Source organism: Dendroctonus ponderosae, unplaced genomic scaffold (assembly GCF_020466585.1).
Source record: "Dendroctonus ponderosae isolate FM_Combo_2020 unplaced genomic scaffold, Dpon_F_20191213v2 Dpon_F_20191213_1, whole genome shotgun sequence".
NCBI lineage: Eukaryota > Metazoa > Arthropoda > Insecta > Coleoptera > Curculionidae > Dendroctonus > Dendroctonus ponderosae.
In genome coordinates this window covers 28,593,774-28,615,814 of record NW_026017110.1, presented here as the reverse complement: position 1 = coordinate 28,615,814, position 22,041 = coordinate 28,593,774, and the positions used below count along the sequence as shown (strand labels likewise).

Sequence of the window (22,041 nt, the reverse complement as noted above, 5' to 3'; positions counted from 1 at the left end):
TGAAATCGAGAAAAAAAATAGGGGGTTCCATTTGAAATAAGCAACTTTTTGAGGTTTAAAAACATGCAAGTTTAGAGGCTAATTGCCCGGTTTAGAAGTATTTCCTTATAATTTAAAACATATCTACGCGTAGATCATGATGTTCTGTTAGAATCGCTGAAAATAGTTTTCCAAAATTCGCAGCGGGTAGTGTACAGCATCGATTTCTGTGGAACCCAGTAGCTGTCAAAACTTTCACATTTTTACGAATAACTCGGAAATCGTAATTTTTTCAGGTAAAACGGTTGAAACAAACATAAATTAAAATTGAACGGCCAATCTGAAAATAACAAAAAAAAGGGGGGTTTCATTTAAAAAAACAGAGTTGGTAACTACCACACGTTTATGATGCACCCTGTATATTGGAAAGTAATTTTAGAATGTGGACCTTTTAAACGTGAAAAACTTTCGTTGGACGAATTTTCTTGTAAACTTCATATTTACTGAGATATCGCACTTTGACGCACTAATGAGCAACCCTGTATATAGCTATTGAGCTTTCTTGATAGACTCACTGGATGATTTGCATAAAAATAACTCGAATCGCACTTGCAAAAGGTTACAACAATTTTATTGTATGCAAATGGCTGTTTTAAGTACCGTTTTTAAATGCCTGGGAATTACAAGGTGGTCGATAAAGGTACTTTTCGATTGCAAGGTTTTAATTGCGCTGACCACTTGATATAATTAACTAAATTGGAAATTTCCTCGCTGTTTGTTTTGATCATTTTTCCCCAAGTCACTTGTTGTTATCAATTTTAATAAATTCAACTCCTTGAAAAAAGTAATCAGTCTGATTCAGTGCATTGAAACGCCTATGCACCTTGACTGTTCGTTTGCACAATTTATTTTCTTAGTGATTAATTGTATTTACTTGGCTAATGACTTGTGACTGTAGCACGAATTGGTTGCGCTTTTTTAAAATTGTTATCACAGATTCGCTAGAGTGCAACGCATGGATTTTATGATAAACAATAACAAACATTAATACTTAGTCCATAGTAAATGGACTACAAATAGATTTTATGGGGCTGCTAAGAGCATGACAAAGTTTTCAGGCCCTGCATTAAATCTCCTACTTTTGAGTAAATTTATCAATTAAAAATACTTCCATTTTTTCAAATTCGTAGTAAGTAAAACGCACTTTAATGCGCCAAAAATTTCATGTATTTGACGCTTTTGTAAGTCTATTAAGAGCGTTTTTTAAATGAATTGTTAAAATAATGAGTAACTAAACATGATTATAACTTGCAGTTTAATTTTATTTGTATTTTTTGTAGACACGCATTAAACTCACTAATGAATTAAAAGTTGTACTTTGGAAAACAGCTAAAATTACTCTCATTTTGCGAAATTTGCATTAACTAAAACGCATAATTTTTTTAAATCCGTACATTGTTTAAATTTACGGTAATTAATCGTTTAATTTTTTTAATGCGTCTTTTCGCATATTATAGTTTGCGAAGTTGCGAAGTCTCAAGTGGTTGAACTGTTTTTATTGAACTGTTAAGAGCAGGACAAAATTTTCAGGCTTCGCCTTTTAAGCAGGTTTTTTTGACTGAATATATTTTTATGCTCCGATTGTATTAAATTTACTTTAACTAAAAGACATTAAAATCTGCGAAAAGTTTCATTTGTCTGACGCTTCTGTCCGTCTTCTAAGAGCATGACAAAGTTCTCAGGTTCCGACTTAAACCGGCTTTTTTAAATAAATTTGTTTTCGTGCTTTGACAATAAATAAAATTACTCTCATTGTCCTAACTTTACATTAACCATAACGCATTAAAATGTACGGAAAGTCATAAATAGTTGAAGTTTTTATGACTGCTTAGAGCTGACTGCTATTTTTGACTGCCTAGAGCATGACAAAGTTTTTAGGCTTCGCTATTTAAACCGGTTTTTTGACTGAATTTATTTTCTTTCTTTGTCAACAATTAAAATTACTCTCATTTTCTCAAATTTACATTAATTAAAACGCTTTAAAATCTGCGGAAAGCGTCCTTTATCTGAAGCTTATATCGGTTTTCTAAGAGCATGACAAAGTTCTCAGGTTCCGACTTAAACCGGCTTTTTTGAATAAATTTGTTTTAGTGCTTTGGCAACAAATGAAGTTTCTCTCATTGGCTTAACTTTACATTAACCAGAACGCATTAAATTGTGCGAAAAGTCTTAAATTGTAGTTGAAGTTTTTATTGGACTGGTAAGAGCATGACAAAGTTTTTAGGGTTCGCTTTTTAAACCGGTTTTTTGACTGGATTTATTTTCTTTCTTTGTCAACAATTAAAATTGCTCTCATTGTCTCAAATTTACTTTAACTAAAACGCATTAAAATCTGCAAAAAGTTTAATTTATCTGAAGCTTCTATAAGTCTGCTAAGAGCATGACAAAGTTTTGAAGACTCGCCTTAAATCCACTTTTCTCAACGAATTAATTTTAATGGTTTGGTAATAATTAAAATCTTAAATGAGTCTACGCTCATTTTCTTAAATTTTCCTTAAAATAGTCTTTAGGACTAATAAAATCTGTTCAGTTCTGGCCACCATTTGATCTTTCCCAAGTATGCTTTTATATAAGATAAAACCCGAAATTTTAAAGAGTTCGTTCCTTGGAAGACTTCAATATTATGAAAGTTGTGAAAGCTTGTTGCACTGGCTTATCAGGATTTTTATGTTAGTCATGAGTTCGCGTAATTTAAAAAATGTTGCTTATCAGTAAGTCGGTATAAGGAAACAGTTTTTCATTCATTTATCTGATCTTTGAAATTAATTAATTTATTTTTTTAGGTTTTTTAAACACAATTTAGATTAGTTAATTCATAAAATTTTTCATAAAAAAAATTTCATAAAATCAAAATGAAATTCATATAAAATAATAAATTTGTTCATAACACCATTAGGAAGAAGAAACTGTGATTAAACTGAATAAAAATAAAATTGAATTAAACTACATAAAATAAAAACCTCTATAAGAATTAGGAGGAATTAACGTAATTGCAATTAAAAAATTACAATTATTTTCAAAAAGTCTTTAGAATGTTTAAATGAAATAGCAGAGAAAAGAAGTAAGAAAAACAGCAAACATTAAACATAAATGTCCCAATCCTATTCCCGTCGCTTAATTGTTTTATTTTAAGAATTTTTAGACTTATTTTTTAACAATTTTAATGTTTCTTCTTTCCACTCCATGAAAAGCTTGCTCTTATTGAAGAATGTGGTTTAAGTGCATTGTTTGCAAAACCCAAAGTTACTGGGAGAAATGAACGAAACTAGCACTACTAAAATCGTTCTAGAATAACACGAATATAAAGTGTCTTCTAGATTGCTGAAAATTTCAAATTTGCGTCTTTAGAGCCTTACTGAAAATTATTTGGCTTTTTTGTGCAATCAAACCGAAAACACTTTGTCTTAATTTTACGACTAGAAACTTAACAAAAAAACTTTGGGTCCAAAAAGTCAAAGACTTTTTGACCTCAAGCCAATTTTAGTCCCAACTAGGCTGGGACTAAAGGGGAAGAATGTTCTTCTGAATCTCAACTTACATTCATAACCAAGCAGCAACCGAGCTGTTTTGGCAGCTGAAATTATTTGCTGGCTACTTTGTTCCTTTTCAACTTTTTCCACCTTTCTTCGCTTTGCCACGAGTGCATTCCTCGTCCTCAACTGCTTCTCCCCATTTCTCTTCACTGCTTCAGTTCCACTACTATCACTACTTTTCGGTTCAACCACTTTCTTCAACTTGGCCAGATCAAGCTTGATCTTCTTGCCCAGCGTTTCGCTACCAGCACCATCCTCAGTGTCAATGAGTCGCTTAACCGATTTGCCCATGTTTCTGCTCAAACGAACCGACAACGAGAGTTGATTCTAAACTGCACAGTAGGACCGTGAAAAATTGCTATTAAGTTAGCTAAAAGGTAGCTATTCGAATTATTTAGAATAATCCTCCAATAATCCTTGCAATAATATTTAGATGTTTTATGGTTGGGCTCGTGTCTACCAACGTTTCATGTTCGGTTGATCCAGAGATTATGGGCTTTTTGGATTAACTGGGAGGTTCACTTAAAAATACCTTCTGTAGCTTATTGGGTGATACAGTATTTTTTTGGTAGGCGGATGACGTCAATGGAACAATTTATAGTCCTGTTTGGTGAGGCTTTTCATCGACTAGTAGTTAGAGATGTTGTTTCAAACATTTTGTTAAGTCAATTCTTTTCCGGATGGAAATGTTCCATTCTGATCTGAGTGAGTTTAGAACAGCATCTAAAAGATGCACTCAATATTCATAGAGGCCCTAATCTTCATTTTGGCGAAAACACTTTATTGATTGGAACTGGTCACGTGAATCAACAGCTTGTATTCTTTAGGTGAGGCGCTTTATTATCAAAGTGATTCATCTGGTCCACTACATTTTATATACGAGGGAATTCATTTTTTCAATAAATGTAGCCGACGCTGGCGTTGAATTTATAACATCCTAAACTCATTATGGAAAAGCCTTAATTATAATATGAATTAATTGGTTTTTGTGATTGATAAAAACGCAGTTTTATGCAATGTTTTTAATAAATATTGAACTTGCCATTGATTTCACTTGGTTTTGCAGGCCGGAGGCTGGTATTAATTTTTCCAGGACCTAACAAAGTCAGAGAGGAGCTTTTATATGTATTTTGTAGAGCAAAATGTGTTCTACAAGTTCGAAAAGTTTCGATTCTCAGATATCATCAGGGAAATTTCAAGAAATTTTCAAAGTTGCATGTAGATTTTGAATATTTTTAAGCAGGTAATGGTTGACATTTATTTTCTCAGAAACTTGCAAAATGACAGAGTCACTTTTGTGTTACATTTCTGGGGCAAAGTTGAATTCATAAGTTCTGATTTTGAATCAACTTCAACTTGGATTTTATTGAGAAATAATGTCTGCTTTATAAGAAGTAAAAGTTAGCTTTAGTTAAATTAGTTGTTTCGAGCTATTTTCCATATTTTTGAGTTTTGTAGCTATTTATGCAGGCCTAAGGGTTTGGCATTGGTTTTCTCAGAAACCAGTAGAGTTGAAAACTCATTTTTGCGTAATAAAACTTAGCAAAATAAAATTTTGTGGTTGGCAATGCAGATCAAAGTTTGCCAGTTTTTCCCAGAAATTAGTGAAGTCGGAGATTTACTTTCACAATGTATGTTCTATTTGTGAAAAACGTTTAGATTTTGAGTCATCGTTAGGCTATTTTTTAAAGTTTGCAATATAATTTTACGCCCGTTTATGCAGGCCTCCGTTTGGAATTAATTTTCTCAAGCGGCAGTCACTCTGGATATTCAGTTTTGTGTGCATTTTCTAGGGCAACGTTCGTTCTAAATGCGAAAGAAAAAATTACAATTTTCAGTCATCAACAGTATTTTCGAGATTACATTTAACTTGCAATATAATTTTATGCTTGTTTATGCAGGTCTAAGTTGGGCATTTATTTTCTCAAAATCTAGGAAAGTAAAAGTGTTACTTTCATAGTTCAACATGTGTTCTGTAATGCAAAAACGGTTCGATTTTTGGGAAAGAAATTTTTTTGTTCAAGGCTATTTTCAGGGTTTTTTAAATTTGCGATTCAGTTTGTGCTTGTTTATGCAGGTCTAACTTTGTGACTTATTTTCTCAGAAAACATGAAAGTATAATATTTACAATTGGGTGCATATTTAAAAAAGTTGAAGTCACCTTTGAGTAGATTTCGTAGGGCAAGCTGTGTTCCATGAGTAGAAAATGTTTCGATTTTGCTTCATCCTCACGGAGTTTTTATGATTTTTTTAAATTTCCGTTTGTAAATTTGCGCTGTTCTATGCATGCCGGAGTTTCACAGTTAAATCCTCGGAAACGAGTCAAGTTAGGAAATTACTTTTGCATGGATTTGTTAGGGTATATTTCATCTTATTAGTGGCGAAAGTTTCGATTTTGAGTCATGAACAGGCTATTTTTGAGATTTTCTTTAACTTAGCGATAGAATTTATGGTTGTTGATGTTGGTCTAAGTTTGGCATTTAATTTCTCAATATCTATGAGTGAAAGTGTTACTTTCGTATAAATTTCATATGTTATCAGATGATTTTTTAAAAACATTTGTTGGCACTTTATGTTTGTTACGCTTGTTTACGCAGACAGAAGTTTCACAGTTATTTATTAAGAAATCAGTTACACTACATATTGACTTTTGTATGAGATTTATTGGGTTTGATGCGTTTTATAAATAGTAAAAGTTTCGATTTGTATTCATCGTCAGTTCTTATTTCGAAATTAAAAAAAATTCTCAGAACTTTTCGGTCGTTTATGTAGTCCTAGGTTTGGCACTTATTTTCTCAGAGACTAGAAAAGTTCGATATTCACTTTTGGGTATATTTTGCAGGCCAAAGTGTGTTTTATATGCGGGATAAAAAGTTTCAATTTTGCGCCATCATCAGGCGTTTTCCGGTAAAAAAAATTGCCATGTAATTGTGTGGATGTTTAAGGAGATTAAAGTTTAGCATTAATTTTTTCAGAAACCAGCAAAGTCGCATATTCATTTTTGGATCTGTTTTCTAGCAAAGTGCTATACGTAGAATGAAAAGTTTGAATTTTGAGTAATTAGGATATTTTTACGGTTTTTTTTATAATTTGTGATTCACTTTTGTGATTGTTTAACTTTGGCATTTATTTTCTGTGAAAACATGAAAGTACAGTATTTACAATTGGGTGCCTCTTGCAGGGCAAAGTGCTTTCTATATGCGGAATAAAAAGTTTCAATTTCAAACCATCATCAGGAAGTTTAAAATATTTTTTTTTAATTTGCGGTCGTTTATAGAGGACAAAGGTTGGCGTTTATTTTCGCAGAAAACCGGAAAGCTTAATAGATACTTTTGCATGCATCTTGTAGGGCACAGTTCTTTCTAGATGCAAACTGAAAGGTTTCAATTTTGAATCATCATCAGGATGTTTTCTAATTTTTCAAAAAATTGCTTTTTTCGCTTGTTGATGGAGGTTAAGTTTGATATTTATTTTCTCAATATCTAGAAAGACTGAAGAGTCACCTTTGCACAAATTTCGTAGGGCAATGTGTGTTCTATAAGTGGAAGATGTTTCGATTTTGACTCATCATCAGGGAGTTTCTGTGAATTTGTTTAGAACCTCCTTTCCTCTGGAACCTCCAGGCCGGAGTTTGACAGTTATTTCTTCAGAAACCAGTCAAACTGGAGAGTCAATTTTCTATAGATTTCATTGGCCGTAGTCTGTTTTGTAAGTAGTAGAAGTTTGAATTTTCAGTATTCATCCTGATATTTTATTATTTTTTTTAAATTGCGATCAAATTTTGCAGTTGTTTACGCAAGTCTTAGAACGTATTTCCTTAATATTTAAACAAGTTGAAGAGTCACCTTTGAATAGATTTCGTAGGGCAAGCTGTGTGCCATCAGTAGAAAATGTTTCGATTTTGCTTCATCCTCAGGGAGTCTTCATGATTTTTTTCTAATTTCCGTTTGTAAATTTGCGCTTTTCTATGCAGGCCGGAGTTTCATAGTTAAATCCTCGGAAGCCAGTCAAGTCATGAAATTACTTTTGCATGGATTTGTTAGGGTATATTTCATTTTATTAGTGGCAAAATTTTCGATTTTGAGTCATAAACAGGCTATTTTTGAGATTTTCTTTAACTTAGCGATAGAATTTATGGTTGTTGATGTTGGTCTAAGTTTGGCTTTTATTTCCTCAATATTTATGATAGTGAAAGTGTTACTTTCGTATAAATTTCATATGTGATCAGATGTGTTTTGTAATGCGAAAACGTTTCGATTTTCATTCATCATTAGGAAGTTTACATGGGTGTTTAAAAACATTTGTTTGCACTTTCCGCTTGTTTATGCAGGCCGGAGTTTCACTGTCTAACCCTCGGAAACCAGTCAAGTGAGGAAATTACTTTTGCATGGATTTGTTAGGGTATATTTCAGTTTATTAGTGGCAAAAGTTTTTAAGCCATCGTCAGGCACTTTCTGAGAAATTGCTGAATGTGTTGATTTTTTCCAATCAATCTCGACCCAAAGCATCCGTTTTACAGACGCCAATTTGTCACAATTTAAATTTTCTAGTTAAACCCTAAAAAGTCTGGCAGCATGATCTGCTGGCAAAAGAGGAAGAATTCAGTAAATTATTGCTTTATTCGCATTAAGCTGGTCCTAACTTTTTCCTTGATTGATCAAATGAAGCACATTTTCTGGAAGCTTTGTCGCACCGTTTTAGAAATATTGCCACTTGAATGACTGCCCCCTATTTCCCGAACACCCACTATTAAATAATTTAATCTAAAGTGGGCACACGCCGAATCGCTTAATAAAACATGAAAGATTGATGATGATTTAATTCCCATTCGATGAAATAAGGCGGATTTCCTTCTTAAAAGCGCGATCGAACTTTTATTGCTTCCACGAATTAATGTAAATTGTGACTATTTACTCAGCTATTGTATGCAAACCCGTGATGAAATTAACATGTTCAGTTCATGCGACATGCGACGTTTCCGTTATTTATTTAAGGACATTCAACAGTCACCACTTTAAGCTGAGTTTTTCCGATTGGAAATGGTTCAATGAGTTTGAAAATATGTTATAAGTTCATTCTAAATGTGGCAGGACTTTGCCTTTGAACCTCTGGATTTTAGCTACACAAAGTTGGGTGACTAGCAAAACCTCCACCAGTCCAGATGAACTTTTACATTTTCCAAGCATCAGCGAGGGCAAAAAATGCTTATCTTTAGCACTAGACTTATCTAAAGCCAAACTGTTCGCCATCGATCGTCGCATTTTCTATAATTTATATAAACCGCCTAATCCAGAATTAATCTTGTTGGTGACGTGCAATGTTATTAAGTGTATTTCGCGTAATTAATAATAAAACGGATAAAAAGTAGAAGGCGCCTAATCCACCTTTAAATTTATTGATCAATAAAGACCGAGGCAGAAAGACGATAACACGCTTAAATGCATCCCAAAAGTAAATGTATAATTTGTTTTTAAACTCGCTTAAAGCACCTGCAAATGCTTGACATTCCTGCAAAGTATACATATACAGGGTGATACAAAATTGGCGTCATTCCTCTGGAGGTGTTGTCTGGTGCTGTTATAGGAGTACAGAAAAAATAAAAAAATTAATTAATTGTTATTAGAAACTGAGAAATTTGCAAAAAACTATATCAGAAATACGGCAGCAATGTTTTTCAAGGTAAACTGCCTAATTAACATTGCGCAAATACCTGTAGTTTCGTAATTATTTAAAACTCCTGTAACCATGGAATTATACAGACTGACAAATTATTGTTATTATTGACAAGGGCTATCCACCTGTAACTATCTGTTAATGACAAAAAACATCATTGCCGCTGTGACTTTTCATCAAAAAGTTGTAGAAGAGAACTTTTTTGATATAAAAAATGTTGGTAATTTGAAGCAAAGATGGTAATTTTTCTTTTTGAATGCTTAAGTATTCCAATATGCTACCAATTAAACATGGGATAATTTCAAAATAATGCTTAATAACAAAGTTGAAATTCGAACTTCAACTGTTAAAATCTTCTAAAAATTTTCGGAAAAAAAATTTTCAATATTTTTCTCGTACTCCCCAAGGGAGCCTCTATCACCCTTTAAAAGGAATGACGCCAATTTTGAATCACCCTGTATAAATGTATAAAATTAAAATTTATTTTAGTGACTTTGCTTTCAGTCTCTGGTCAAAAAGAATGAGACTGGTTTTCAAAATAATTTTCGTAAATTAAGAGACAAGGTTTAGCAATTTTTTATTTTATCGATTAACTGATGATAGTCGAAAATACCGGAAGCTACTGATTGAAAGGTTGTTCTGTAAAGATTTTAATATAAATTACTGACACCCGGGGAGTTTCGCGAATTAATGCTTGCAAAGATCAAGAGAGACATTTTTGGAAAATTCCGGTTTGATTTAGACTAAAAACGCACTAAAAATACACTTTTCAAGTGAAAACGGGTGAGAGGGCAATACAATTCAATAAAACGTCTGCCATTTAATCTTAATCCCGATGATGAAATCCTCTAAAACAGCATTATCAACATAAACTACTACACACAATTTCCGCCTCAATTTGTGGAAAAACACAGCAATAAATCGCGGTTTTGTTAATCCAGATACACATATACAGGGCAAGCAAAAAATATTAAAATTTACCTTGTATCAGCTTCCTGATGAATAGATGGAGGGTCGAAACGATGGTGACAGCGAAAAACATCTTCACCTATTCGAACCGAAACAGCACCAGAGTTAATTTTTCAGGTGGTGGAGTTGAGCCAAACGATCGAAATCTGTTCAATTGTTAGTAGAGAAGATAAACGAAACTATGCCAAGTGGATGTTGTTATTTACGATGACATCACGTTTTGATAAGGATTTCATGGCAACTTCACTTAATAATAAGTGCAGTATCACGTGAGCGATATAACCGTGAATCGGCTCATTTGGATCAATAAGGAAACTAGGAAAAATGACCACGTTTCGTTCGAGTCGTCTGGACGAGTTAATCCGGTGAAATCAGCCTTTTCCTGGTTTATTAATGGACACACGAATTTCCCAAGAGTGCATCAAATATGGACGTCGACCGGACTGTGTGGGAAACAATATAGCATAATTCATGCAAATTGGTTGCATTGTTAAGTTGCAGTTCAGAGCCGGATCGGCCCAATTATCTAACACAGCGAACAAATGGATGTTAAGTGAATTGTGCTGGTTTGAACGAGTCCAATTGCCCTTTTTAATTAAACACTCTGAGCCGAAGCAGTTATAAAAATTGTGTCTGATTGGCTCCATTCTACTCAAGTGGAGCATGGATATGAAGCAACTGAAGAATTTTATGCGGTTTTCGATGAAGCGGCAGCTTCAGATGAAGATAGTGATGGCTTTAGCGGATCCTCAAGTGAAGACTTGATTTGGATTCAATGCAATCTGCTGACTCTAATTTCTTTACCAGTGCATGTTTTTATTATGGTACACACTGTGGTGTGATCAATAAGTATTTTTTCGATGTGCTTGCGTGTTTTAGTTGCAAAATTAATTATAATGAACTATTTTACCATTTTGCGTACTAAAGGCTCTCTAGTTTGAGCACAAAAGTTATATTTGGCTTTAAAGTCCCTTTAAGCCTACTGCCCTTAAAGCAAACCTCTTCATTTTCACCCTGAGAAGAAAAAGTAGTATTTGAGGTCAACTTTGCTCAACTGGCAAAAAACAGGATTTTGAGCGTTAGTAGTGAAAATCATCAGTGGTTAGTCAACACATTCAAAACTTTTCGCTAAAAATGCCACAGAGGGACCGGAGCTTCAAAACTCTTTTTCTTTTCTTAAAGAAAACTACATCTATCATGTTTTTGGATTTGCTCGTAATCTGAAACTTCCTATATTCGGTTGGCAAAAATAAAGAATCTTTAGAGTCAAGTGTTTTAAGAACTAGAGCAAAAATTTTTTTTTTCAGCTTATATAGTATTTCCGTTTTTAATGAGAATCTCCGCAAATTTAGACTCACCCATCGTCTAAGTGCGGAGAAAGTTTTATATTCGTACTGATGTTCGTTTGGAAGTTCGGAATTTTTAAAGGCAAGAGTCCAGTTCGATGGAACGTCCTTGTTCTGAACATTCAGGCCCACCTTGTTCTCAGATAGGCAAAATACAAATTCTGGAGATTTGAGTCAAAATATCAGAGTCTTCTGTCAGGTTTCCCAAAAGTACCGCGTGAGTTTCAAGTCTTTACTTGCTTTAGTTTGGAACATAAGAATTTTTAAGGCGAGGGTGGGTTGTCGTTGGGTGAAACATCCAATTTGAGACCAGACTTAGTTAACTGGCAAAAATCAGGGTCTCGCGCGTTTTTATCGAAAATTCCCAAATATATAAAGTCAAGCGTGTTCTATGTACGGTGCAATTTTCAAGTTACCGCTTGTTGTAGCTTGGAAGTTAAGAATTTTTAAAGAAGAGGGCCCAGTTGCAGAAAATCGTCCTCGTTCACACCTAATGTTACTCAGCTGGTAAAAGTCCTAATTTCTGGAGGTTTCAATGAAAATATTTCTATCTTTAGCGTCAAGTTTCTGCAAAGCGCTGAACGTGTTTCAAGTTGCTACTTGCTTTAGATTAGAAGTTAGGAGTTTTTAAAAAAGAGCGTGCAGTTGGTTGAGACACCCACTTTTAGTTCAACAATTGACAGTTTGAAAAAACTCACAATTTCAGGCTATTATTATGAAAATATTTGCATGTTTGAGAAAAAACGACTGCCAGGGTCTGTGAAAGTTTGCAGTTGCTACTTGCTCTGGTTTGAAAATTATGAATTTTTTGAGGCCAAATATGCTGAACTTGTAAAAATCAAGGTTCTGGGAGTTTTTGATGAAAATGCCCCCATATCTAGAGTCAAGCTTGTTCTACGTAAGGTGAAATTTTCAAGTTACCGCTTGTTGTAGCTTGGAAGTTAAGAATTTTTGAAGAAGAGGGCCCAGTTGCAGAAAATCGTCCTCGTTCACACCTAATTTTATTCAGCTGGCAAAAATCTCAATTTTTAGAGATTTGAACTAAAATATTACTATCTTTAGCGTCAAGCTTCTTTAATTCACTGTACGAGCTTAAAGTTGCTACTTGTTCTAGTTTGAAGGTTAGGAATTTTTAGAGGAGAGGGTGCCATCAGGTAAAACATGCAGTTTTAGACCAACAATTAATAATCTGAACAATGGGCATTTTAAAGGATTGCTATGAACATTTTAGCTTGCTTTGAGAGAACCGCACTCTTCGGAATGTGAGAGTTTGTGTGTGTTTGAGTGCTCTGTTTTGAAAGTTAGGAATTTTTAAACGTGGAATCGCAGTTGAGTGAAACTTCTACTTGAGATCAACTTTAGTCAACTGGCAAAATCAGGGTTTCGGGTGTTTTCGATGAAAATGTACACATATTTAGGGTCAAGCGTTTTCAACCGTGCAATTTTCAAGCGTGATCCTTCATAGTCTGGAAGTTAAGAATGTTGAAAGAAGAAAGCGCAGTTTCGTAAAATCGACCTGGTTCACACCAGCGTTTACTCAGCTGGCAAAAATAAAAATTTTTGGAGATTTCAAAATGAATTTTGTATTTTTCACAATTTCGCATACCTGTTGTCTTAATTAAATTGATTTATTGAGTCCTTCGAGGTAACTCACAACTATAAGATTAAGTACGTGATGGTAATAAGGCCATCGAGAGGCCGAGATTTTGGCCGAAGCACAAAAACTCAGAATGATACTTTGAAAAAAACCTGCTTGGTTGCCCAATTGAAGCCAAATTCACCGTGCATCTAAACCGGAAATTTCCTCATGTTGTGGTAAAAAAATTTCCTTCTATCTCTTCTAGTATAGGAGCCACAAGTTTTTGAATTATAAAATGCGACATAAAAAATTAGCTTGAAGTTTTCAAAATTCTTCAATAGCCTCGTAGGGGCTCGATTGCTATGAAACTAACGGAGTATCTTAAAAGACTCTTCCGCATGTTGACGAAAAAAAAACGTGCTTCTTTTTCGTCTAGCTCGGGATCGACAAGTTTTTAACTTACGGGCTTAGGCACAAAAACTCTAAAAACTGTTTCTTCTAGTTTTGGAGCGACGATTTTTTTTATTTAGGAGTTACGCACAAAAACTCAACTTGAAACTTTCAAAATTCCTCCGCAGGCTTGAAGTCAGTCAATTCAACGAAACTTACGCAGTATCTTAATAAGACTCTTCCTCATGTTGGTAGAAAAAAGCGGGTTTCTGTTTCGTCTAGCTTCGGATCGAGAAATTTGTCAATTCCTGACTGAGCCGCTAATAAAATCGACTTGAACTTTGAAAATTCCTCAGAAACCTGTTACTGCCCCGATTTAAACCAAACTCATCTAGCAACTTCGCAAAACTCTTATTCGTTGCTAGTAAATGTTGCACTTCGATTTCGTCTAGTTCGGGTTAGACGAATGTTTCAATTTCAGCCTGAGGCACGGAAAACTCGCCTTGAAACTTTGAAAATTCTTCAAAAGCTTCTTAGTTACTCGGCTAAAGTCAAGCTTAATTTTCAGACGGCTCTTCCCCATAATGGTGAAGAAAATGTGTTCAAGTTCGGGAGTGAGAAATTCTCCACGTCCGAACTGAGACACAAAGACATTTAGTTCAAAATTTGAAAACTCTTCAAAAACTTGTTGGTTGCCCAGTTGAAATCAAACTGACCCTGCATCGTAACAAAACTCTTCTTCATGTTAATGGATCGGCGAATTTATAAGTTCCGGAGCGAAAACTCAACTCAAAATTTTGAAAATTCCCCAAGAGCTTCCTAGTGGCCCGATTTCGAAACAGCAATTTTTTAGATTTCCGACTGAGGTACAAGAGACTCAACTTGAAACTTCCGCAAAAGCCTCTTAGTGGCCCGATTGAAGCCAAATTTGCCATAAAAATTCAATGGAATTGTATGAGTGCAACCCTGGATTGTTGTATTGATTTGGAGCCAAACCCTTGTGAACCCAGCCATAACCCTCTAGGCTTTATGTTCAGTTTATGTTTGTTATTCATTCTGGCGAAAAAATATCGGAAATAATAATCCCTTAAGTGCTTTCCAGTGACGATTATTATATTATTTGGGTCACGCACACTGGATCAACTAAGGGCAGTGACGACGTTGCCAGCAGCAAAGATTTCCTGGATTTGAACCTGGATTCCCATTCCAGGAATTACCCCTAAACTACCAGTTTCGTGTAAAATTGGCTGCTACAATATTATGACCTTTATTCCCAATTGTTTCCTAGATTTCCAGCTGTCGATATGGTGCTGTTGCATGATTCTTCAATTGTTACTTTACACAAAGAATTGGAGTGGAAAGTTTGCATTTATTTACATGGGTGGCATTAGCTAGAAATTATTATTTACAGGGTTTGCTTTGAATCTGAGCCTCCAGGCTTTCTGGGTGAAGATGTTCATCAATTGATTTTGAGCCACAATATACACCTTCTACTTCTTCGCGCTGTTTTAGAGACATTTTAATTAAACACTGAAGAATCTACACTAATTTCTCACAGATTTAATACAAATTTCAGTTCGGTTTCTTCAAGCAAACGACCTGTAGAAGGCTGGTTGTAAAAGTTACCGATAGAATTTCATTCGGCTAAACCAGCAGTCAAGTAAATTATATGCAAAGTCCAATGCGACGAGTCGAAGTTTTTTAAAGATTTCATTTTAGGTTTCCATTAAGGGCTAAGGCCATTAAAAACACGCACCAACGCAAAATAAGTAAAGTATTTGCAAACTGTATTGAGACAAAATTTATGAATGTCCAAATCCGATATTGAATGAGTGGCGCAAACAGAACTGATGCATTTTGGAATTTAAAATATATAAATAAAGTTCCATTGTTTCTCCATGAAAAATGTCGAAGCAATGCCCTGACCAGACCAATTTTAACATTGTCTCAATAGACGTTGCATATACTTTACCACCAATTATTAAAAGTTGTTTTTGGGGCTGGAGTCAAACTGCACCCGGATATTTTGAGCAACACTTGGTATGATGAATTTAAAATTGGCAACGTGGGCGATAGCGCCGATATCGGCGCCAGCGCAAATTTTCTGAATGCGGACTCTCGGTTGTTTGAGGCCTCAAACTTCAATAATGCAGTTTCGCATAGAATGGCATCAGCACGTCCGATCCACGAGTTAATATGTGAGCTGTTTGAGTGATAATGGAGCAGGTCAGGCGGAGAGCGCCGTGGATGAGGTCGCTCCTGCTCCTGCTGCTCATTCTAAATGGCGTTGAGGATAACGAGGCGAACGGTAAGAGTGATTTTCCTCGCGGGAAACTCCTGCCGTTGCAAGCAGGAGTTGACCCAAGATGAGTTCGTTTTAAACAGCTCGATGGCCTTTGTTGCACTTGCACGCTTTGCGCAAACCTTTTGTTTAGTTGTTGCGTGTTGTTTTTTTGTTTCTTTGTTTGAGGTCGTTTTGCCAATCCAGGATATTTTATGTACTTCAATATCTTATTCTACATTAAATCTTGAACATGAAACTTTCCATGAACAAAGAACTTTTAAAAGCTTTGTCTGGGCTATAGAGGGTGATTAAATTGAATTTATTCACTGTTTTGTTTTAAGTGAAAACTGAAGAGATTGAAAACTGAAAATTATTCGACAGTTTATGAGTGGCTCTATTGAATTCAAACTTACCGAACATCTAAAGAAGACTCGCCCTCATACCGGGGTAAAAGATCGCGTTCCTATTTCTGCTGGTTTTTGGAGCAACAAATTTTCAATTTCAAACTTAAGCACAAAAAACTCGACTTGGAATTTTAAAAATTTCTCAAAAACATCCCCGTTAGAATCCACACTCATCGAGTTGCTTTACCGCATTGTTAAGCAAAAGCTTCCCTTTCTGTCCCGTCTAGTTTGAGTCAGACGAATTTTTCAATTCCGGTCTGAGCCACAAAAAAACTCGACTTGAAACTTTGAAAATTCCTCAAACGCCGCTTAATAGCTCGAAACTCCACAAGCATCTTAACAAGGCTCCTCTTATTGTTGGGACTTAAAATAAGTAAAGGAATTTAAGTTGTGAAACACCGTTTTAGAACCGAACTTTTTAAAGAAATATGATCAATTTAAAATTTAATTGAAAATTATTCAAAATTTTGTGAAATGCTCGATTCAAAACTCACCGAACAGGCTAACAAGACTCTTCTTCATGTTGATGGAGAAAAACACAGTTTAGGCACAAAAACCCAACTTGAAGCTTTGAAAATTCCTCAAAAGCTTCTTAGTTGCTCAATTCAAGTCAAACTCACTAGACATCTTAATGAGACTTCCTCATTTTGGACTAAATAATGGCGCTTCTATTTTATGCAGTTTGTGAACGACAAATGTTTCTGATCCGGACTAAGGCACAAAAACTCAAGTTGAAGGTTTGAAAATTTTCTTCCTCATATTGAGGCAAAAAATTGCGCTTCTATTTCATTCAGTTTGAGAGCGACGAAATTTTCAATTCCCGGCTTAGGGACAAAAACTCGACCTGAAACTTTGAAAATTCATCAAAAGTGTGTGAGGGACTTAATTAGAACCAAACTCAGCAAGCATTTTAAGAAGACTCTTCCTCATTTTGGCGTAAAAGTTGTGTTTCTATTTCTTCTAGTTTTGAGAGCGATAAATTTTTCAATTGCGCACTTAGACGCAAAATCTCAAGTAGAAAGTTTGAAAATTTTTGAATATCCTATTTGGATCCAAACTCATCGAGCTGCTTTACACAACTTAGTTTGAGTTAGACGAATTTTTCAATTCCGGTCTCAGGCACAAAACCCAAGTTGAAGCTTTGAAAATTCTTGAAAAACTTCTTAGTCACTGAAGTAGATTAAACTCACTAAACATCTTAAGAAGACTCTTCCGTACATCGGGGTAAAAAAATTTCGGTTCCATTTCTTCCATCAAGAGCGACGACTGTTTCTGATCCGGCCTGGGGCACAAAAAATTAAGTTTACGCATTGAAAATTCCTCAAACACTTAGTTGTTCGATTGAAAGCGAACTCATAGAGCATCTTACGCGGACTTTTCTGCATATTGGGATAAAAAATCGCGTTTCAATTTTTTCTCTCTCAGGAGAGACAAATTTTTGAACTCCAGATTTAGGAACAAAAACTCAAATTGAAGTTTTGAAAATTCTTCTAAAGCTTCTTAGTTGCTCAATTTAAGTCAAACTCACTAGACATCTTGAGTTGACTCTTCTGCACATTGGAGTAAAAGTTACACCTCTATTTCTTCTATTTTGGAAGCCACAAATATTTCTGAGTCGGAGTAAGGCACGAAAACTCAAGTTGAAGTTTTGAAAATTCCTTAACAGCTTCTTAGTTGCTCAATTCAAGTCCAACTCACTAGACATCTTGAGTAGGCCCTTGCGCACATTGGGGTAAAACATTACGCTTCTATTTCGTATATTTTGGGAGCCACAAATGTTTCTGATCCGTTCTAAGGCACATAAACTCAAATTGTAAGCTTAAAAATTCCTCAAAAACTTCTTAGTTGCTCAATTCAAGTCAAACTCACTAGACATCTTAAGGAGACATTTCCCCAATTTGGAGTAAAAAATGTTGCTTATATTTTATGCAGCATGTGAACGACGAAGGTTTCTGATCCGGAGTGAGACACAAAAATTCAACTTGGAGCTTTGAAAATTCCTCAAAAGCTTCTTACTCAATTCAATTCAATTGAAACTCACTAGACATCTTTAGAAGAATCTTTCGCATATTATGGTAAAAAAGTGCGCTTCTATCTCTTCTATTTTGGGAGCCACGAATGTTTCTGATCCGGACTAAGGCACAAAAACTCAAGTCGAGGCTTTGAAAATTCCTGAAAAGCTTCATAGTAGCTTGATTCAATTTAAACTCACTAAACATCTTAAGAAGACTGTTTTGTACATTGGCGACAAAAATCTGCTTCCATTTCTTCCAGTTTGGGAGCTACAAATGTTTCCGATCCAAACTGAGGCACAAAAACTAAACTTGAAGCACTGAAAATTCCTTAAAAGTTGCTTATTGTTCGGTTAAACGCGAACTCATAGAGCATCTTACACGTACTTTTCTGCATATTGGGATAAAAAATCGCGTTTCAATTTGCTGTTCAAAAAAATTGCGCTTGCATCTCGACTGGTTTGGGATTAACGAATTTTTCAATTCCGTCATGAGACTGAAACCAAATTCACCGCCAAAATTTTAAAGCAAAAGTAACCAATTCCACATTTTGTTTTAGATGATGTAAAAAAAAAATTCAGTGATCCTTGCAGTTCGACGGAAGAGTGCGACTTCGATGGATCCATATGCGATCCCATCACCAATAAATGCGACTGTCGTCCAGAGCTCACCGTCACTAATCACTTGGATAAATGTGGAGTTGGTGAGTTCTTCTCAAAGCCAACTTTTTCAAACTTGAGAAAAATATTTTTCTGATTGTTTTCAGCTGCCTCAGTAAATCAGTCCTGCTTCTTTAACGAACAATGCGAAAGGGGAACACCAATGACAGAGTGCAAGGATGGAGTGTGCACTTGCCGGTTCGAAAGACAAGCCGTAATGAGAGCGGGAGGTTTAATGGAATGCATACGTAAATATTGATGGATTTGCATTTTTCCACATCAAAGATGTATTTTTTGCAGCTATTCCGAACATCGTTATTTCTCAGCGCTATATAGATCCAGCTATGATCGGGATTTTGGTAGCGATGTTCCTCATGTTCATCACCATCTGCATTGTCTTGCGCCTCTTCAGCAAGTGAGTCAAATTCATGGTTTTAAGAATGGAGTTGAAAAATTCGGATTATGAATGAGTTTAAATTGTGCGGAACAAAGAGAAGCGATGGTTCTCTAGAACGGCGATATAGACGGTCCAAAAGACTGACTGGTGTTCAACTTAGAATGATGGTTTTCTTGGGCTCTTACAAGCAAATTACGTGCAAAGTTGTGGATATTTCTCTATTACAATCTACTATACGGACTGTGCAAGTTCGTGGACTTTGTGCAAGTAGTACGGCTGCAATAGCTGTTCGTACAGTGCATAAAACAAGTCGTTTTCTTTGAAAGTAGTGTGAGTCTATTTGTACAAAAATTTAGTTCAAATTTTCAGTGTTTTATTATTGAAAAAATTAACAATCATTCAAAGAAAATAATCAAGGAACAAATGCTTATACACTTAAAGAACGCTCAGTTAGAAAGATAAGCAAAATGTGCCAGAAAGAAGCAAGTCAATACAAATTATGCGAGGAAATAAGACTATGACATCAATCTGGACAAAATCCAGAAGATATTTCGCTTCTTCAGCTGACTTGCAGAAGTCCCAAAATTGTCGATCTTTATTGCACATTATAGACGTAATTTGTACGTTTTAAATGCAGGATTACATCATTTTCATGATATTGAAGTTAACATGCATGCATCGAATTACTGCCGATTTAGGCAAAATTTGATATTTAGCACCGAAATGTATGCACATTTATTTATGCAATACAAACAGGCTTGTGGTTGAAGATGGTTAAAGCTATCCAGAATTAATTTTTATGCCGTTATGTTACAGGGTGTTAAATGCGATGCGGGGATTAATGTGCGCAAGTTGGTCGTTGATAGTTTACTTATTATATAATCCGCTCTTGATTTAAAACGTTTTCAAGAAAAAGCTGATTAAAAAAACAATTTTATGGTGCGTTCAGACCAAGCAGCAATCCATTTTTCACAGTAAAAGAATTGGGCGCAGCTCAGGTTGGAAGGTCTGCAGACATTTTCAATAGAAACTCATCATGTTATTTTGACACCCTGTGCGTGTATCTGAAAGCATGCCGACGTATCTTTGGACCCCATGTAGAATATCAGATACTGTTTTATTGTGTTTTGGCTCACTTGGAGGCTGTAGTGACAAAATTCGAATGAAATCTCTCAATGATCTCAAGTTACTGCTGAACTAAAGCCCAGGTAAATGATTCCAGCGCGAGATGGAGAGAAAATCGAACCATTTTCAATACGCCCAACCCCAGGCTGATGAATGCCTCTCTGCTGAGAGACACCAAGTTGGGGCACCATGAAAGACGTGGTTCGAAAGGGAGTAGAGGACCAAGTCGGCCTGATAGCGTAGCTTCTTTGCCCCCGCATTCGCCACTTTCCACAGGTAAAGTTGCCGTTTTAACCGAAATCCATCAAAATCTCCAACGGGCGGGATTCGTAGAATCCAGGCGTGGGTCCAAAGGCAGCAGTGTGTCGGGAGCCTCCGAGAAACCGAAGAGTCCATCCCATTCGACGCCGATGCTCGAAAGCGTGGCAGTGGACGTCCAAGGGACACGGCCATAGACAACAAGGAATATTAATCTTAATAATTTACTTAAATATTACATTTACTTAATCAAATTTCCAGCAATAATTATTTCCGTAATCATGCATTACTTCGGTAGCAAGGTGATGTTAGGGACCATATACAATGAAATTTGTCCAATCATCACGAAACAATTACTCTAATGACTAGACTATATAAAGTATAGGGATACTATATAGGCACTAGTTGAAGTTCCATTCTTCGCACAGAATGAATAATCTAGAAGTAGCTGTTTCTTTCAACCCTCCATCTGCCGACTTATAATATGACTAACGACCATTTGTTTATGCTCGGTGGTAGCCAAGATACTGGGAAAATTTTGTGATACTACCAACTTAAACTGTGATTTGATGTTGTTAGCTTAGCAGCTTAGGGAGCTGGCGGTGACGAAAAGGGCTGGGAAACCTTTTCGCCAGTCCCAGCTCGATCGTACCTTATACAACCCTCTTTTTTACTCTTATATATACTTATCGATAACTTTGCTCATATCTCTCTTTGTAGGTCTACATAACGTGTTATGAGCTTTTTAGCTTAGCTTCTTCGACACTGTACAGCTTTTCAATCTTTGTATTCTTATACTGTATTGTACAATTATATATGGTACTGTTTACTCATATTTTTCGCTATTTACTGGTTATCTAAATAAACTGGCAACAAAATGCTAAGCTGAATCGACTTTTAATTCTCATTTTTCCAGCAAGAACTTATGGTTTTATAAAAGCCTTGTTCTGTATTTGAATTCAACTCACTCCGCATTTTTGTCTTGCACATTACAAGCAGTATTGTCGGCATATTGTAATATTTTTGGGGACTTGAAAAACTCAACAAGAAGAAAACTTGAAGAGGGAGCATGATGTTCAAGCAAGCAAATAGTATAATCACGGGTTGTGATAATTCGGTTTCCTACTGGTTTCCTCTTTGCTAAAAACTGCTTTAAAAACCTTCTTGGCATCAGAATTTACAATTCCTCGAACAAGCACCGATTTCGGTTTAGCGTTTGAAGATCCCTCCGCCCTGTTGATTGTCTTCACTCTTAAAATATGCGATTCTTCAATCAGTTCAAAGACTAGTCGATCTGGCATTAGAGGTTGTTTGAAGCACTAATTGATGTAGTCTTGCGTATTCGCAAGTTGTTCAAATGAATATGCCATTTT

At 35.5% G+C, this 22,041-nt stretch overlaps 2 protein-coding genes across 5 annotated transcripts in view; one reads left to right on the top strand and one right to left on the bottom strand.

The window, feature by feature from the left end:
• The window catches only part of LOC109535424 (carbonic anhydrase 2), a 31,449-nt gene extending 20,767 nt beyond the window's left edge, over positions 1–10,682 (bottom strand). The window contains exon 1 of one of the 2 annotated variants that reach the window (XM_019901337.2): positions 10,227–10,682. In XM_019901337.2, the coding sequence (XP_019756896.2) occupies positions 10,227–10,287 (61 nt within the window). In that variant the 5' untranslated portion in view covers positions 10,288–10,682. Of the gene's footprint in view, positions 1–3,577; positions 4,029–10,226 lie in introns of those variants that run through there. The other variant, XM_019901336.1, reaches the window with a different exon arrangement.
• Positions 10,683–13,168: 2,486 nt separating this feature from the next.
• On the top strand, positions 13,169–21,558 carry LOC109535435. 3 transcript variants are annotated; one of them, XM_019901346.2, is made up of 6 exons: positions 13,169–15,189; positions 15,249–15,837; positions 18,789–18,932; positions 18,996–19,136; positions 19,189–19,303; positions 20,508–21,558. In XM_019901346.2, exons 2-6 carry the CDS (start codon positions 15,747–15,749, stop codon positions 20,863–20,865), a joined length of 849 nt encoding a protein of 282 aa, XP_019756905.1. In that variant the 5' UTR covers positions 13,169–15,189; positions 15,249–15,746; the 3' UTR covers positions 20,866–21,558. The 3 variants fall into 3 exon arrangements, with proteins under 3 accessions (XP_019756905.1, XP_048517539.1, XP_048517540.1); XM_048661583.1 differs by having other exon boundaries at positions 13,173–15,837; positions 20,508–20,686; positions 20,744–21,558; XM_048661582.1 differs by having other exon boundaries at positions 13,169–15,837.
• Positions 21,559–22,041: the final 483 nt, after the last annotated feature.

Excerpts from the sequence above, each read along its gene's own strand:
- LOC109535435 (XM_019901346.2), top strand. The coding sequence starts at position 15,747 with ATGGAGCAGGTCAGGCGGAGAGCGCCGTGGATGAGGTCGCTCCTGCTC. Across the intron at positions 15,838-18,788 it reads TGAGGATAACGAGGCGAACG|ATGATGTAAAAAAAAAATTC; the intron begins GTAAGAGTGATT and ends ATTTTGTTTTAG. Across the intron at positions 19,304-20,507 it reads GTCTTGCGCCTCTTCAGCAA|CGCGAGATGGAGAGAAAATC; the intron begins GTGAGTCAAATT and ends AAATGATTCCAG.